The sequence below is a fragment of the Corylus avellana genome, chromosome ca3, assembly GCF_901000735.1.
Source record: "Corylus avellana chromosome ca3, CavTom2PMs-1.0".
Lineage (NCBI taxonomy): Eukaryota > Viridiplantae > Streptophyta > Magnoliopsida > Fagales > Betulaceae > Corylus > Corylus avellana.
In genome coordinates this window covers 26,375,724-26,393,718 of record NC_081543.1, presented here as the reverse complement: position 1 = coordinate 26,393,718, position 17,995 = coordinate 26,375,724, and the positions used below count along the sequence as shown (strand labels likewise).

General features: G+C 33.7%; 1 protein-coding gene across 2 annotated transcripts in view; it reads right to left on the bottom strand.

Moving 5' to 3' along the window:
* Positions 1–7,797: 7,797 nt before the first annotated feature.
* The window catches only part of LOC132176061 (signal peptide peptidase-like 2), a 17,541-nt gene continuing 7,343 nt past the window's right edge, over positions 7,798–17,995 (bottom strand). Inside the window, exons 1-15 of one of the 2 annotated variants that reach the window (XM_059588176.1) lie at positions 16,450–16,466; positions 16,054–16,317; positions 15,086–15,244; positions 14,862–14,973; positions 13,865–13,984; positions 13,499–13,650; positions 13,209–13,391; positions 12,895–12,929; positions 12,098–12,254; positions 11,669–11,722; positions 9,549–9,641; positions 9,301–9,443; positions 8,636–8,706; positions 8,351–8,434; positions 7,798–8,143 (exon numbers count right to left, since the gene is read on the bottom strand). In XM_059588176.1, coding sequence (XP_059444159.1) covers positions 8,019–8,143; positions 8,351–8,434; positions 8,636–8,706; positions 9,301–9,443; positions 9,549–9,641; positions 11,669–11,722; positions 12,098–12,254; positions 12,895–12,929; positions 13,209–13,391; positions 13,499–13,650; positions 13,865–13,984; positions 14,862–14,973; positions 15,086–15,244; positions 16,054–16,191 — 1,626 coding nt within the window. In that variant the 5' untranslated portion in view covers positions 16,192–16,317; positions 16,450–16,466 and the 3' untranslated portion in view covers positions 7,798–8,018. Of the gene's footprint in view, positions 8,144–8,350; positions 8,435–8,635; positions 8,707–9,300; positions 9,444–9,548; positions 9,642–11,668; positions 11,723–12,097; positions 12,255–12,894; positions 12,930–13,208; positions 13,392–13,498; positions 13,651–13,864; positions 13,985–14,861; positions 14,974–15,085; positions 15,245–16,053; positions 16,318–16,449; positions 16,467–17,995 lie in introns of those variants that run through there. The other variant, XM_059588175.1, reaches the window with a different exon arrangement.

Below are 17,995 nucleotides of genomic sequence, written 5' to 3'. Positions count from 1 at the left end.
TCACATAAAATTTTAGGGTTAAATACCAAATACCCCCTGGAGTTTGATACCTTTATTTTTACTTCTCTGGAGTTTCATTTTTATCACAGGACCCCCCTAGGATTTTGATAAAGGACCAAGTTAGTCCATCCGTTAGTTGACCGTTAGGACTAACACGTGGACCAATCAGATGTTGACACGTTTTTTTTTTAAATTAAAATAAATAAATAAATAATTTGGGGGTGGCTCTTGGCCATTTGGGGTGGCTCCACCCCCAAATGGCAGCCACCCCCAATTTTTTTTCTTTTCTTTTCTTTTAATTTAAAAAAAAAAATTAAAAAAATTAAATATGTGCCACGTGTCAACATCTGATTAGTCCACGTGTCAGTTCTAACGGTCAACTAACGGATGGACTAACTTGGTCATTTATCAAAACCCCAGGAGGGTAAAAATAAAGGTACCAAACCCCAGGGGGTATTTAGTATTTAACCCAAAATTTTATTTCTTCTTCTTCTCTTTCTCTCCTACTTTTTCTTCTTCTCTCTCTCCCACCATTCACCCTCCACATCTACTATAGTCACAGTAGCAACATTCACGGCTGGGTCACGGCAGGAGGCAGTTCTTCTGGCCAATCCCTTTTAGGGTAATAGAATCCCTAAATGGTTAACCTTCTCCCTCAAGGTTTTAATTTATAATCCAAAAACGAGTTTTTAGGCATTAGAAACGGATTTTGAAACTGTATTTGACAAAAAAAAAGTGGTCGGATAGAGTGACCCACGGCTGGGTTGTGGATCACAACCAGACCCATGACGTGGGTCTTGTGGGTCTGGCCGGACCCACGTCCTGCGTCTGGCTAGACCGACGGCGTGGGTTTGACCGGCTAAGGTTTTTTTTTTTTTTTTTTTCATTTGATTTGGTATGGTTATTTTTATTTTTATTTTTTATATTTTTCTTAAATTGATGATCTATCACATGGTAATTAAAGGCTGCAATACCTCAAAAAAAAAAAAAAAAAATTTAAGGCTGCAAAAAGCGTGTTATCAAGGCTCTCTTAAAAGTATTCTCTTTTTAGCACCTAAAAATTGGAAAGAAAAGAAGATAGAAGAGAATAATAAAAAATTAATTAATTTTTTTTATTAAGCCATTTATTTGGCAGCGGAAATTTATTTATCATGTTTACTTTACATTTATCATGTGTTTAAGTGAATTTTTTAAGGATTGACATAAAAAATTATTTAAAATATATAACATCAATATGAGAAAAATAAATGTAAAGAGGAGTGTAGCATCATTACTCTTCTTTTTTATTTTTCTTGTATAACTTATTCTAATTATAAATAAAAAAATTACAAAAAAAAAACGCTACTATGCTAGGGACCAGGGTGAAGTGAAAAAGGTAAAGTGGTCATTTCAAGCGTGAAACAATTGAAGGCTTGCCCAAATCTTTTATTTTTTTATTTTTTTGTCCTTTTTGGGCCAAGCAACGGGATTACCTTAAAGTTTCAACGGTAGAGACTTGTAGCAATCGCAGCCGCACAATAATGAGTAATGGAAAGCAAATCCGACGGCTGAAAGAAAGTGGCCGTTTTGTGACCGTTAGGAAAGCGACACCCTAGCTTGTGCAAGCACGTGGCAACGGCTATGTATGACATAATGAATAGTAATTGCTTTTGCAACGTCGGTATCGTACTTAGCACTTTGCATAGAGTTTAGGGGTCCATTTCCAGAGAAGTTGGGCCATCATCACATTAAACTTTTTTTTTATATAGCAGTTTGGCATAATGTTTTAAAGAGAAAATGAGAAATCTCATCCTATTTTGCTTGGATTAGGATTCAGTAATTTCTTTTCTTTTCTTTTTTCAAATGGTTAGTAATTCGAAGAAAAAAAAAATTGAGTGAATTTGTATTGAATGTACATGTCCAAACAAGTGGACAGACAATCTATAATTTATTTAAGCAAGTTTTATAATAACTTTCTCATATTATTTATAAAGGTAGTTTAATCGGCTGAAAACTACGTTTTATGAAGGAGATGTCATTAGTTTAAATCCTCATTTATCTTTGTCTTCCCCTTTGTGAAAAAAAAAATAACTATTTCATATTTGCTGCTTAAATTATAGGGCTGTTAAGTGAGCGAAGCGTCTCGCGAGCAAGCTCGGGCTCGGCTCGCATAAGCTCGGCTCGTACTCGACTCGAATATTAAATGAAGCACTTCATGAACAAAAATCATGGCTCGAATATTAAACGAAGCAAGCTCGGCTCGACTCGGCTAAGCTCGTGAACAGCTCGTATAAGCTCGAGTGTGTGTGTGTATATATATATATATAAAAACTAAGTAATAGATAATTAATTATAAATCTCATAATTATTAAAACCTTAAAATTGCATTTATATTTAAGCGTTAGAGAATGAAAAATTCTAGACTCTTCGTAATGAGAGAGAGAGAGAGAGAGCAATCATTAAAAAAACCTCGATTCAATTAGAGAAGATCCAAACGAAAGGAAGAAGAATCAAGTAGAAACTATTGAGGAAGATTGCGAAATGCATAAACTATCGATGAATCAAATAGACCTAAACACTATCACTACATGTCTGGTGAGTGATAGTGAGAGAGTGGGAAATGAGAGTTCAGGTGGAAGATCCGTTGTGACTGGTGAAGGGGATTGAGAGAGAGACGTTAAAAAAATATTTTTTTGTAGGGGCGTTGTCCCAATGCAGTCTGAATGCAACCAGTTAACCTGTCCCACATTGTTAAGAAAACATCAATCTCCAAGTTTGCTTATCTATAAAAGGATGCATATCTTCTCTCTTTGAAACCAAATGCCTTGCTGTATTAACTCAGGCTTCATACTCGATTAGTCAGGCTAAGCAAATACTCATATGCAAACTAACTTCTTAAGCCATTTAAGAGTACTTGAAGTTAAAAAAAAAAAAAAATTAAAACAAAAACATTAAATATAAGAGCCAGCTCGCGAGCTGGATCGGCTCGACTTATTATTAGCTCGAGCTCGATTTTTTTGGCTCGCCCTTGAGCTCGACTCGAGCTCGAGCTCGAGTAAAATTTAAACGAGCCAAGCTTGAACAAGGGAAGCTCGCTCAAGCTCGGCTCAAGCTCGGCTCGTTTACATCCCTATTAAATTATTAGAAATCTCAATCTATTTTTCTTGCATGTTGATCTATAAAACATGATAACTTTTCCTTTCTATTTTTGGGCACAATCATTTTTTTTTCCCTTTTTCAATAAGAAAAAAAAGTATTATCAGGAAGGGGAGTGTTAAGGAACCAAACAAATGAACCTAAAAAATTTTTTAAACTGACGTGATAGACTGTGAGTAGCAGACAAGGGAGAGAAAATTGTATTTTTTTTTAATTAAAAAACCCGTAGCACATCAATTTGAAAATTTATCTGGATTTATTTGTTTAGCTTCCTAACACTTCTCTACTAAGAGTACTACAATTTTACTTATAATTTTTTTATAAATTAATGTGACAATTTACGTCAATTATTAAATAATATAATTTAATTTTGACTAAGATGAGAGTGTCATATAAATTGTCACATTAGTTTAATTTTTTTTTTTTTTTTTTCAAAGTGTCTTCTCAAAGTTTTAAATGATGCCAATGACCTAACATGATTGACAAACAAGTGGATATGGGACCACATAGCTTTCTTTTGTATTTCTATGTTCCTCCATTATTCTACTAATTAATCTTGTGGGGCCTCTTTAATCTTCCCTGATTGCAACCATCTTTATCAACTACCTTTACCTAAAAAAAAAAAAGAAGAAAAACAGAGTAGGCAGATTGTGGTGGACAACTCACACTCATGGGATACCCCTCTTGGTCTCTTTATGCCACCCTAGACTCACATGCAGCCCTCGATGGCTCTGCCCCACCTTGCCCCACGGCGTCAACTATTTGGACAGGAATGAGTAAAAGAGGCAGAAATCAGGAGCCATTGATTTCATGTCAGTGTATTGTGTTTTTCCTATTTTCGCATTGTCACCCTGCCCGGCTGCCCCACTAAAACCATGGGGAGGGAGGAAGTTCTTACTTTTACTGTGGCAATCAAAATTACCGTTAGAAATGTTTCATACATTCTTAAATTTGGATTTGGATTTCCAAATTTTAAATTGTTTGTGTGTTGCCGAGAATCTTAGATTATTTGCTTTAATTGCACACAAATCTTTGCATTTATTTGAGCGATTTGACGTAATGGATGACTAAAAATATATGAAAATTTCAAGTTTTAGAAAATCTAAGGGAATCTCTAATCTCTCAAGTTTTCACTCATGACGTGTAACAGTAAAAATTACCATTAGATCCTACCTGTTATTTCATTCGATGGTAATTTTTGTAGTCACATCAAACGTGTTTATTGGTGTGACAATAAAAATCATCGTTAAATCATATATGTCATTTTATTTGTTATTTCATTCAATAGTAATTTTTTTTTTATTAATTTTATCTTATAGTAATTTTTACTGTCACAACATAAATACTTCAGTTTCGTTTGGTTCGCAGAATAGGTATTCCACTAGGAAAATGAATAGCTATTATTATTATTTTTATTTTTTTGAAAATGCATCACTTTTATTAATAGAATAGAGTTTAATACTCATCCATTATTAATAGCTATTATTAATAATATATGAGTGGAATGGAATAATTATTCATATTTTTTAGTTTGGTAATAATATATGTATTTTAATTGGAATTGAACCATAATTACAAAACACCCACATTATTTCTTCTTTTTTAAAAACTAAAATTTAAATTGGCGGTGGCCGGCCAACCATTGCAAATTCACGTTTTCTGTTTTTTTTAAAAAAAAATTAAGGGTTAAATGAAATTTTGAAGAAAAAAAAGAAGTGTTTTTCAGAAAATGTGGTATATTCCTCGTCATGAATAAATAGCTATCAAATCATGAGAATAAATAACTATCTATAAGAATAGGTTCTTACTAAACAAAAGAATGAATATTCTATAAAAATAATTATTCTATTCTTAGAGTCCATCTAGTGAACCAATCGAGATCTTCCTCTCTGACGGAACAGGATCCTTTCCAGTCCATTTTATCAAATTAATGGTTTAGGATCACTTTAAAGAAATCTTGAAGCCATAAATAGGACATTTGTCCAATTAATAAAAAAAATATTATATTTTTTTAAAACGAAATTATAAAAAATTAAGTAGTAGCCGATCACCCTAAGGGCCAAATGATTTTTTTTTTTTTTTTTTAATTTAGTTTGGGTTTAGGAGGTGGTCTGACCATCCCATGGCCGGTTCGGCCATTGCGGTGGCTTCCTAGCTAAAATGATCGCCCCCTATGACCAAGATGGGGTGACTAGTTATCCCTTATTTTTTTATTAATTAATTTATTTTTTTATTTTTTTAATTTAAAATATTATTTTTTGTAGCAAAACAAATATCTTATTTGTGGTTCTATAACTTTTTTTAAAAAAATCTCAATCATAAATTAAATATTCTTTATAATGGACCGAATTGGATGTATTCCCTCTCTGACATGCCATTAGATCTGACATTTGTTTTCATTTATTATTTCATCAAATAATAATTTCCTTTGACAATGAGCCTTGAAAATACTCGAGAGTGGGCAATGAGCAGGGCCAGCTGCATTTTCAAGGTGACTTGTCACGGGGACACTTTGCCCTCAACTAGAATATGCTTTTGACTGTTTAATGATGCTCACTTTTTACTCATTTGTATGTACTCTTAAACACTGTCTTTTGAAGTGCTTGTCTTTATAATATAAGATTTTTAATATTAGTGTTTTTTAATTGAAAAGGCAATAACACTTGTTTGCTTGAAGTCACACATGAAGGGTTTACATGGTAGACAATTCAATTAAGCCATAATCTGGTTTAACCTTATTTCAGGCATTAGGGGATCAGTATGACTCGATGCAGCTTATATTAATAAGATTGAAGATTCTATTTTGGGAATTAAATTCTTACCTAGTACATGTCCAACTATTTTAGGGATTTTTTTAAGGGCACTAAACCACCACTACTCATAGTTAGTTAGTTTGATTCTCTTTACTTATTATCATAGTTTTCTTATAAATATAATTTTTAGTATTTTAAAAAAATCAAGAAATAATAGCAAAAGTAACCATATCAGGTGAACGTAGATATCTGACCCCGAATTACTAACGAATTCTTTTGTTTTCATTTTCTCTTGCTTCTACTATTTTCTCACATTTCACATTTCATTGCAAAATTTTAAATGGCATCAGAACAAAAGGGTTCTGAGTGCGAACATTATCTCTATAATTTTACCATCATTTTAATTAAAAAGTTGACGTGTTGTGTGATTGTAGGGAATATTTAAATATTAATTAATAAGCTTTTGAGATTTACTACATTCATAAATAAGAGGTAATTATACTTACGGTTGTTATTATTATTATTATTTTTTTGAAAGAATTGTATGTGTCTATATTATAAATGGATCATTGACCAGGCAATTGCTCTGTCAATATAATGTCTCGAATACAAGGGGGACCCTCTTCCAACCATACAATATCATTGGCCTGTGTAAGAGCCAATTTTGCTAATCTATGAGCCACCTTATTCGCCTCACGATTCACATGCTCTACTTTCCATTTAGGAATAGCATTAAGACCAAGTCTAACATCATCAATCAAATGGCCTAATAAAGAATGATAATTTATTGTTATATTCCCACTTGAGATTATAATTAATATGTCTTCTCTGTTATTTTTCTTATTCACAATTATAAAAGAAAATGGTATATTATTATTAGGCTTAGAGAATAATTTTTTTTTTTTTAATTAGTGGGAAGCAATCAACAGTCACGACTACCTTACTGATATTTAAAACACAGGTTGAGGGATACAGGGCTTCTCTGCTTGGAATATTATGAACTGGCTCCCTTACTGCTCTTAATCATCAGTTTCATGGCTTAATCATTGCATATGATGAACTTTTAAAAAATAATAATAATAAAAATAAAAATTTGATAAAAAAAAATTAACGTGTCATCTTCCATTAGAATCAAGATTACAATAAAAAAATAACAAATAACTCAAAATATAAAATACTTGAAATTATTTTCACATTTATCTTATATCATAACACTTTTTTAAACATGTTGGATCGCATTTGGAAACTAATTGATGTCCATTGTCCAATGAGGAAAGGCAAAACAATCACACCCCGCAAGACATGTTCTAAGAGCCGTCCACGTGAGCAAAGTGGCACTGTTGCACCTCAACAATTCCTCCCTCAACGTGAGGCTCCAACGACTTGAATCAATAACCTTGGCTCTAATATCATTTATTGGATAAAGCCTTTGACCATCTCACCTGAAAATCAATTGGTGTCTAGAAAGTAATCACACCCTATAAAACATGTTCTAAGAGCCATCCACGTCATCAGAGTAAAACTATTGCACCTCAACACAACAAACAAAAAATACTCTTAAAAAAGCATTATTATCAAACGGAAAAATACATTCTTATCATGAACCTAGAGACTCTGCTTGTTGCATCAATCAATTTGTATATAATCTTGGAGGCTTGCAGTTACATCAATTTGTAAATAATCTTTACGCAAAGTTTATGCGCAAAATATTCTGGTATATTCTTTTTGGCTAAGTTTAGATGACCTTTCACAATCAGGCTAAGTATTTGCATGTCTTTCTTTCATCATGGTTGATCAAATTATTGCAACTGGGATTTCTCCACCTCATGGATCATTGAGTGGCACTTCATCACCATGCATGCCAAGCTAAAGCTTACATAAACACCATAGAAAACTGTGACACCCAACATTGCAGAAGAGGAGCATTCAATATAGATAGAAATGTGAAAGTCCTCAAAATGTTAAAATGCTTACTATTCTTAATTGATCATAAGCCCATGGTGTTTTTTTTTGAAGGGAGATCAAGAAAAATACAACATTTCTATCATATGCTAAGGGTGGTGGGTTATTTACCAGATTCCTAATGATCAGCAATAGGTTACAAACACTACAATATGATACAAGTTCATCTTATTTTTCTTCGTTGGATTCTTGACAGTGTTGTTGTTGGATATGTGGGCAGGGTCTTTCTGGTTCTCCCCTACTCCACAGGACTTTCAGATCACCTCTCTTCCTCCCCAATGTTAGGAAGGTGCCTGCATATGTATAAATTGATCAGGTAACTTAAATAAATTAAGAGAAGTTCAATGCAGATTTTTTTATGTTTTCAAACCGCAATTTTTAAAAAACTCACTCCCAAATGATACACTTTTCCCGATTTTGTTTAAAATCGCAGAGCGAAACGGACTCTAATCCACTATGCAATCCAAAATGATTCACAGTGCTTGCTGTTACAAAATTACCTAGTGTGAATGGAACGATGTAAAGCAGTGCTGGTTGCCCATGCCCATCCATCAAGTTTAATGCCACATATGTAATGAGAAGACCTGCCACAGATGTCAACAAATTGAATGATGATGTTCCCAAAGAAGTAGTAAAAAAAAAATAAAAAATTCCATGCCATATGAAAGAAATGAAGATAGACGATGTGACATGATATGTATAGTTTTTTCAACCTAGTACCTTATTATAAAAATGAAGCAATATAAGACAAGAAGAGAACGAAGATATATTGTTCATTATTTTACCTAATCCATATGCAAACATTGCCCACAAGAAGTATCCAGCTCGCAGAGTCTTATTTGCCAGCCAATCATACCTGCAAGGACACCCCAAGGTATTGACTACATTTATTTTTATAAAAGTATTGATTAATTTAAGAGCTCAATGATTGGAAAAGAATCACAAGAAGAGCAGTAATGAGGATTTCTCATTGTTCTTCCACTAGTTTAAAGCATGTTACTGTGGCAATTATGACCCTTTGGGGTTAGTGAAGAAAAGATGAAGAAATTTTGGAATCTCACAACTATTTATACTTGGAATTGCTTTTGTAAGAACTCAAATTTATTTTTCTTTTCTTGCATCTTCTAGGTCAAAAGAGGAGGGAGTGTTTTGAGCATCAAAACAGAAAGGAAGAAAAAGAAATCAATGCCCAAGGAAGAACAAGAAGGAATTTCTGAAGATAAAGAAGTTAATTGCGGTATCTTATTATTATGGTTCTAACTCTCTTAGAAATTAACCAACTTTATCACCCAAATCAATAGCTCTTTGAATAAATTATTATGTCTAAACTCCAAAAAAGCTGGAAATTCCAACAATTTGATTAAAGCGGCACAATCTGAAAATAAAAAATGCTAATTATAGCCAGATAGCTGTGTATATATATATTGCAAAGGAGAGCAGGAGCTTTAACCTAAGAGAGAACGCTATCAGCAATCCAGGTAAAAGGATGTCACCAAATCCTATGATGCTGTAACCACGCCAAGGATCAAACATGCGTGGGATCTTCAGCAGCATTGGGATTCCATCCTCTCCACTTTTATCACCACGAGCCACCTGTTAAAAAGGTATAAATGATTGGTACACTCTTCAGTGCTTGAAGCCCTAGTAGTCCATTTGTGGTGATCTAGCATAGAGAGTAAGATTTTATTGATTACTTACCACAATCATCACACTTTCATGGAAAAACTTCTTAGAAACAAACACCCAAAAGATGTCATACAAGAAGGCACAACTGAGTAGAACTGTACCCACCTGATTAACAAAATATTCAGAAGCATGTCAGAAGAATAGTTACTCAATTGTCAGGCATATTGATGTTTGTCAAAACCATTCCATCTAGACCTCTTGACAATGAAATAAACTGATCGTTAACAAAATATTTACAAAATTACAATCGCCAAGGATTAACTATATACTCCCACAATATCAAACTAGATGGCGTTCTTTCTTTTTTGGGTTGTAACAAAATAGAAGAAAGTTTCCAAAATGAAAGCATTCATCCATTTAACTTCCCATATAAGCCTTAAAATTTGAACTCATCTTTCCTGGGCCATCTAAGGACATGTTAGGAAGAGTATTTGTTTTATTAAATGTGTATCATTTGTAAACTTTCATCGATTGCAGGAATAAGAGAAGTTAACAATACACTGTTGAGATACAATATACATATCTAAGTTTATGCGAATGTGACCACCTTCATATACTAGGTTCACATTTTTCAACATCCTTTAGTCATTAATGGATAAAATCATGAAACTTCCAAAATGATGCAGAACCATACTACAACATAAATTCATGGCTTTGAACTTAGCTTGCGCCACCATTAGCCCCATCTAACCAACCCAATCCAGTTCACTAGCCAATTTAACCAAGTTAAAAGAAAATGGCGCATAATCACCAAACATGAAATAGAAATGTGGAATGGAAACTTATACAAAAACATTGATAATAAGAAATAAACAAAAAGATATTCTTTATATCCTTTTCCAACTTCAGCAAGTTAGATGATAGGTAGCACACTGCCCAAACTTAAAAACCAATTGTCATGGTTGCCTGTTAAGCAAACTTTCAGGGTCTCATGCAATACAGCAGCACGTAAAATAACTGCTCAGATGTTTTGAACTCACACACCTAATAGAAAAATGCGAGGAGTTCTGTTATCTGGTTCATATTGTAGCCAAACTTGAAACCCAACTTGTTCAGGCTAGAAATGAGCTCAATTGAGCTGGCTGACAAACCGAACTTCAGTTGTTCACAAGCAGTTTGCTTGCTTGCTTGCCAATTTTAGCTATTAGCATCATGCACAAAAACAAAGAGTAATAATGAACATTATTTCTTTCCCTAGAAGCTTTAGTTTCACATCATTTTTTTGATGTCGGGGAACCTTTTTAAGGCAGGGCCCTTCGGACTCACCCCTGTAGAATAAACCCCAGTCCCGGGCACTGCACCCTAGGAAGTTTCTCTATATAGAACTAGTTAAATCGTTGGCTTTTCAGCCAGGGATGTGGCCCCAAGAAATTGTTTACACCCATGAGGTGTTGAACTTTGAACCTTGAAGGGAGCAAACTCCAAGACCAAGACCTCCACCACATGGACCAACCCCTTGGGGTTTTGTTTTCATATCATTAATACTCTTAAAAAGGAAAGTTGCCTTATCTATTCATTTCAAAAAAGTTTATTGTATACAAATATCTTCTGCATGGATGTCAACGATCATAACTTTTAAAGTTGGATAGCTCTTTCCATTCTCTGGATATTTTTACTTTTTCTGTAAATTATAGGCGTCACTTCTAAGACATATACCAGTTATCGACAGCAAAATTTGTAAACTGATGATTATATAAATGCCATAAAAGATCTCAGCAAAAAGCTACTCTCCACATCAGCGCACTATAAGCGTCAAACACATTCAACAAAGCTAATTTGCTCTCCAATGTGCAAAAAACTGAAGGGTCAACCTGCTCAAATTTTCTGTAAAAGTTTCAAATAGAAAAATCTGGATTTGTTCATACATGGTCTCACACTCCTTATGAATGTGATATTATTGTTACACACACATCAGAATAGTTGATGCTAGCTTACCTTTGCATTTGCATTGTTTGTATCGTTGAAACATTTATCAGTGGATATTTAACAAAAAAAATATGATAAAGTTAACATTAATTTGCTCATGGCATCGCTATAATTGCAAATTACTGGTTTGTATATTTATTTATAAAAAATGTTATCCTCCCATACAGCTATTAACCGCCAATAAAATGAAAAGGCTGAATAATTACCTTGAGATTGGGTACATGGACAATTTGAAGAACTGTGATTATCAGTGCAATTCCCTGATTGAATAACAAATAAAAGAAAAGCCAAGTATGAGTTGAATTCTGCCCCTATAAGTAGTTACTTATCAAAAATATCCTAAAAATGAATAAGATAACTTGGAACAGTTCTCATGCCACTTGTCTACATCTGTTTGAACTAGGAGTAATTAGTGTGCCATCTAACAACATATATAAATCACTACAGCAGCAAGCAGAAGATGCAATAGTGAGCATTACTTGACAAGAAACACTAATCCTGCAGATTGGGTGATCTCTTTTGGCATCTAATGGCGATAATACAAAATAAATTTTACATGTGTACCATCAATAATTGAAAAATATATATAAAATCATTGAAAAAAAAAAAAAAAAACATAGTGAACTTTATCTTACAAGTATATCTTGACCTATCCAGGCAAAGGACACATTTCGATAAACTGCCCAAACAACAGCAAATGCTATGCATAATGGAGAAACAGCCAAAGTCAGGTATGACACAGCTCCAAAGACAGGTACTTTAATGTATGATTCTCCTGTGCGTTTGAACCACCTGTGCAAGTATGAGTAGATTTAGTTCTAGATCTTGGAAAAATAAGAAACAAAACCACTCATCTAAATGGACACTAAATCCTCTATATAAGTAACCTAATAAGAAAACATATACAAACACTTCTTTTTCTCTTTTTTTTTATAAGTAATCTTATATATATATCAAAAAGAGCAGAGGGGCGCAACCCTAAAATATATACAAACACATGAATGAACACAAAGGTAACTGAGTACCTTTGTCAGAACCACAAAAACTTTCACAGCTTTTTTTGAGTTAAGATTTCAAAATCTGGTACATTCTTTTTTGCATATACTTCGAAGATTGGTAAATGCTCATAAAATCTACTTTCACAACAAAAGGGCGTTATTATTTGTTGGCATATTTAAGCTTTTGCCAATCCGATAATGTAACAGTATTCAGGTAAGGAAAACATGAAATTGTAGCCACTGCCAATTGGGGTTTCTCAACTGTGCCAACCTCCTAACAAATAACAAGACCTAATCTGAGCCTCCCAGGCGATGCAATTATTGTACCAACAAGCAGCAAGTGCCCATGCGGCTAGTTAGTTGCTCAGATGCAGATATGTGTAGCATTTTGAAAGTCATTTGAGTCATTTATCAGTAAAAGATACTAATTGTACCTTGACAATAAAGCAACCAAGCAAGTTTGCAAGCCCTGCATGTACAAGGAACTACATAGTTAGGATTGAATCAGAAACAACAGAAAGAAAGAAAAAATGTAAACTAAAAGAGGAGAAAGCAACAAAGACAAACAAAGTCTTATACATTCAGATTCCAAATACTACAATCACAACATAGAGAAGAAATTTTACTCAATGCACATATTTCATTTGTGTCTGTGTGCGTAATTCTTTTGGAGTGCTTATATATATGTGCAATTATTTACACAAGCATGCAGACAAATATGACATTAAGAGGTGGTAAAATATATTACCTCTACACCCCCAATGCAGAAAAGAACAACCAAAAGCTCGATGAACCAGAATGACATAAGTTTGTATAGTATAACCAAGAAGCACGAAGCAATAACAACAAACAGGACAGCAGATGTTATGTTGATGTCCACAACACCACTAGTGCCGATGGCTTTGGTACTTGGGTTTTCGTCTGCAGCATCCTACAAGAACAAGATAAATTTGCAACCCAATCAGTATTTATAGCTGGGAGATGAACACTAGCTTATGGAAGGTTAAATCTATTTAGCTAAGAGTAGCAAATGGTGACCTTTAGTAGCTTGTCCTGTTCAATAGCTGCTTCTCTAGCACCCCATGCGGACCAATAAGATGCACACAAGATGGTACCAACCGCCATCAACCATAAAAATACTTCTGCTATGTCAACTACTGGTCGGCGTGGAGAGTATAGCTGCACAGACACTGCAGAAAACCTAAAATTTTCAGTAAGCTATATAAAAGCAAGAGTGATATATTTATGCCAGAAAAATAATAGAGAATTAGTCACCATAGGGATGAGAACCAAATAATAACTTGATATTCAAACCAACAAAGAAACTATGATGAACAAAATATCACTTTTGCACAACAGATTTAGTATTTGCTTTGTGGTTATGAAGAACAAGGAAATGCTTACCTGATGAACTATTCGTCAGCATTTTTTCCAGGCTTGCACCAGCATCTTGCGGGAGCATGACAGCGGGAATGCGTATATCTAGATCAGTTTCATCTGGCTCACAAACCATCTTGTAAAGTTCTGCAGGAAAATGAAACAAGTTCAAATACAAATTGAAAAATGGTGGCAATATTGATCTTTAGCTTCGTATAACATCTCTTCCATTCTCCTACGTTATCAAAAAATAAAATACATAACATCTCTTCCATGCTGCTTCAAAATTTCATTTTGGACCAAAATCTAAAAAGTTTAACAATCATAGCTAATCAGTATAAGACCCTTATACATATTTACAAAAAATGGAATAATCAGATTTGTGAAACAACACATCAATTTTCACCAGCAGTATAAACATTTATTTTAGGGTAAATTACACTCCCCGTCCTAATTGCCCTTACACCTCCAAACTATATGACTTACTGCAACACAGGCCTATAAACTTTCAAAATATTTTGAGTTGCCCCCTGTGTCAAATTTGGATGTTATTTTGAATGAAAAACGTCACACATGACTAGCACATGCATCTGAGACATTTCAGAGTGATTAATTTGCCACCATTTTGTGTGAAAACGTATCATTTTAGTAATAGTGATAAAACAAAATTGACGCAAAAGCCCTAACATAACAGAGTTGATGGCCGCGTGGCCAACCCCAAGCAGACAGAAGTTCAGCCACCCCTTTGCATTAACTTTTTTTTATCAACATTATGAAAAATGATGTGTTTCCACACAAAATGGAGATAAATTAGTCACTCTGAAATGTCTCAACGAGCTGGTCACATGTGATATTTGACAGAAGAGGCAACTCAAACATTTTGAGAGTTTATGAGTTGCCGATATTGTATTTTGGAAGTGCAAGCACAATTTGGATGGTAGTTTTGGAGGGAAAATTTTACTTGCTCCTTAAATACGTTAACAGATGCATTAAAACAAAAAAAAAATACAGATATTGTGATTACCTTTTTGGTTGTTTATAATGAGTACAGCCTTAGCACCAGCAGCTTCTGCAACATTTGCCTTGGCTGTGAATTTGCAGAGGCCTCGATCCACCATTACAACATTTCCAGAGAGCTAACAGAATCCATATCAAAGTTCCACAAACACATTGGTATTAATAAATACATTTTCTTAATTGGCATGATCACATGTAAATGTCTATTGTATGAGACAGGAAAAAAAAAACCTTATTCTTTGGTGGACTACAACAATCACGAGGGTCTGAAAGAATAAGACGTCGTTGGTTTGCATTTTTCTCCTTCGAAACAATGGTAGTGCCAAATCTAGCACCCACACCAACAAATTCGGCGCCCTCTATGCCATTAACCCAAGTTTGAACTTTTACCTATCAACAGCAATTTTCAATCAACAGATGAGAAAATGGGCCAAACTGAATTAAGGAAGGATTCTACATCAAACTACTAGTAAACAACCTTCCCGTTATAGCTCAATAAAAGCATGTACATTCTATGTCAATCTACAACGCAAACAAAGAAAGAAATGGAGAAGGTTCTCAATTATGGCGCAAAAGAGTAGACAAGTTTTGGCTTTAATTCCCACTTCAACTTTATAAGATTCACAAAGCTAAATCGCCTAAAACAACATTATCATTATCAATTACCAATTCAAAAGCTATTACCCACTATATAATAAATATAAACCCATTGACTGCAAATGAATTGATAAAACATTAATTTAAAAAATTAAAAAAAAAATACCAAAGCCCACCATAATTTGTGTGATAAGAATAAGCACAAGCTTTGGAGGAGGCAAAAAAGTGGAAATTTACTTCCCACTCACTAAACGAAGCTAAAACTAGATCCGTAATAAGTTTTGAGTCCTACAAAGCTAATCAATAAATAGAGGGAAAAAAAAAAAAAAAAAGACAACCAAAAGGAAAGTACAAAAGAAAACCGAAAAATAAAAACAATTATAAGCTGATCTCCACTTGCATGTGGGTACACTCCTATCTCCAAAACAAAGAAAAAGAAAAGGAAATTTGATATATTTATACTCACCATAATGATAGTTTTCCATATAACTAAACCATCAAACAAAGAACCCAGAATATTTAATTAAAAAAATGCAAATTAAGCAAGACCCAGTTGTTTAATCACAGAAATAAGAAATTGGTATCAGAGAAAAAGCTCTAACCAGAACAAAATCGTTTGCACAGCCGGGCTTTTTCGGAGCCAAATCATCTTCGTGAACTATGTCCCCCGCTCTCACACTACAGACCAGTGAAATCACACCCAACAAAAAGACCACCCAGCAAGTCCTCCACAAATCCATGGATTCTTTAGCTCCCTGCACGCGATCACCAACCCTCTTGGGTCCTCTTCCTCTGCATCACAAGCTCACAGCACAGAGGCGCAGGAAGAGAGAGAAAGCAAGCTTTTGGGGTTGGTTTCTTTCTCTCTGTTCCAATAGAAAACATTAACACAAACTAAATAAATAAATGAGAAATGTACAAAAATAAATTAAATACTCGACAATTGTTTTTGGATCTACTGACGACTGGGATTAGCATTTTGCAGAAATCACGCTTACCCAGTTACCCAATACGATCGAAGTTCTCCTAAAAACGTCATCGTTTGCGTTTTTTTTTAATCTTGCTTGGCGAAAATGACTGTATGGAGGCTTGACTAATTTCACAGTACTAATAAAATTTTCCGTACACATCTCATGGTTGGAGACGGCGGCAAAATACGTTAAAAATATAATTAATCATGGTTATTTGTCGGTGTCGTGAACTTTTTTTTTTGTTTATATCATGTCTCATGTCCTCTGCTTTTTCATATTTCTTCTAATTTTGGCTTCGTATTATGATTGCCCTTCGTAAATGTGTTTTTTATTTTTTATTTGATTTTTTTTTTTAATATAACATATAGGTGTAATTATGTTATGTGTTTGTTTAAGCAAACAAGGACGGATATGGTTGCCACACTAGACTTTCGTCAGGTTAGTAACTGCTCTCACAATCCTCGACAATTTATGAAGCAATACGCACGATGAAAGTGGTGGGATGTAGAGAATATTGATAGTAAGAAAATTTCCAATGATAATATAAAATGTCACATGGCAAACGATTACAAAAGAGCAGCAAACATTAAGTAATTAAGTAAAATGGGTCTTTTCTCCGTTAATTCAATTGTTGTAACAAATATGATAGATGATGTGAAAATGTGAGTTACTACAGGACAAAATAAAACACAAGGGATAGTCAATTTTTGTTTTGCCATCAAGTCCTCGACATATAACATTCAAGATGGACATTGTCTTGTCTGTTGTTGGACAAAAGCATGTGACAATAACTATAAAAACTTGGAAGGTTGCGTTATGTTTCTTTTTACCATAAAACTTGTATTTGATACAATTAGTTCTTTTATACTTTTTTAATATATATATATAATGAGAAAGTTTCTGAACTCATGTCTCCAATTTTATGAAAAGAGAAGAAGTAATCACTAAAAAGCTAATGATTTTAAATTTACCAATTTCGGTGGCACCAAAGCTGTAGATAGATCGATGCTTCAAAAAGTTAGTTATATGAATTATTCACATTGAGTAGGTAGATTATTAACGTATTTAATTCTTTATTAGGTGAAATTGAACTTTATAAATAATTTTAAAAAGCTCTAATCATAAATTAACTAACCTTTTGAAATGATAATGCAAATGTGACCGACGTTTTCTTTAATTAATGACAAAAAAAGCATAAGATTCCTTTAAGTTTTGCCACTAGTGGAAAAAAGTAGTTGAAAGTTTGAATACCACCATGTTATAATCCTCCTGCTCAATAGGTAGGTAAGAATAAAATTAAAGAATGCTTATTTGGAAAGAATAATTTTTTTTTTTTCTTTCAAATCATGTATTCTCTATTTAGGAATAAATAAGGACTATCCTTCTTTTTCAAATAATATAATCTTATGTATTAGGTAGTATTTTTCCTTCTACATGTAGAAAACTAGGAATGTTTTCCTTAATTATCCCTAGAGCTTGTAAGTGGTCTTCTAAAAACACCCTAGAGTTATAGAATAAGAGACAATTTCTCCAGCTTATTTCATCTTATATGAAATATGGAAGGTCACGGCTC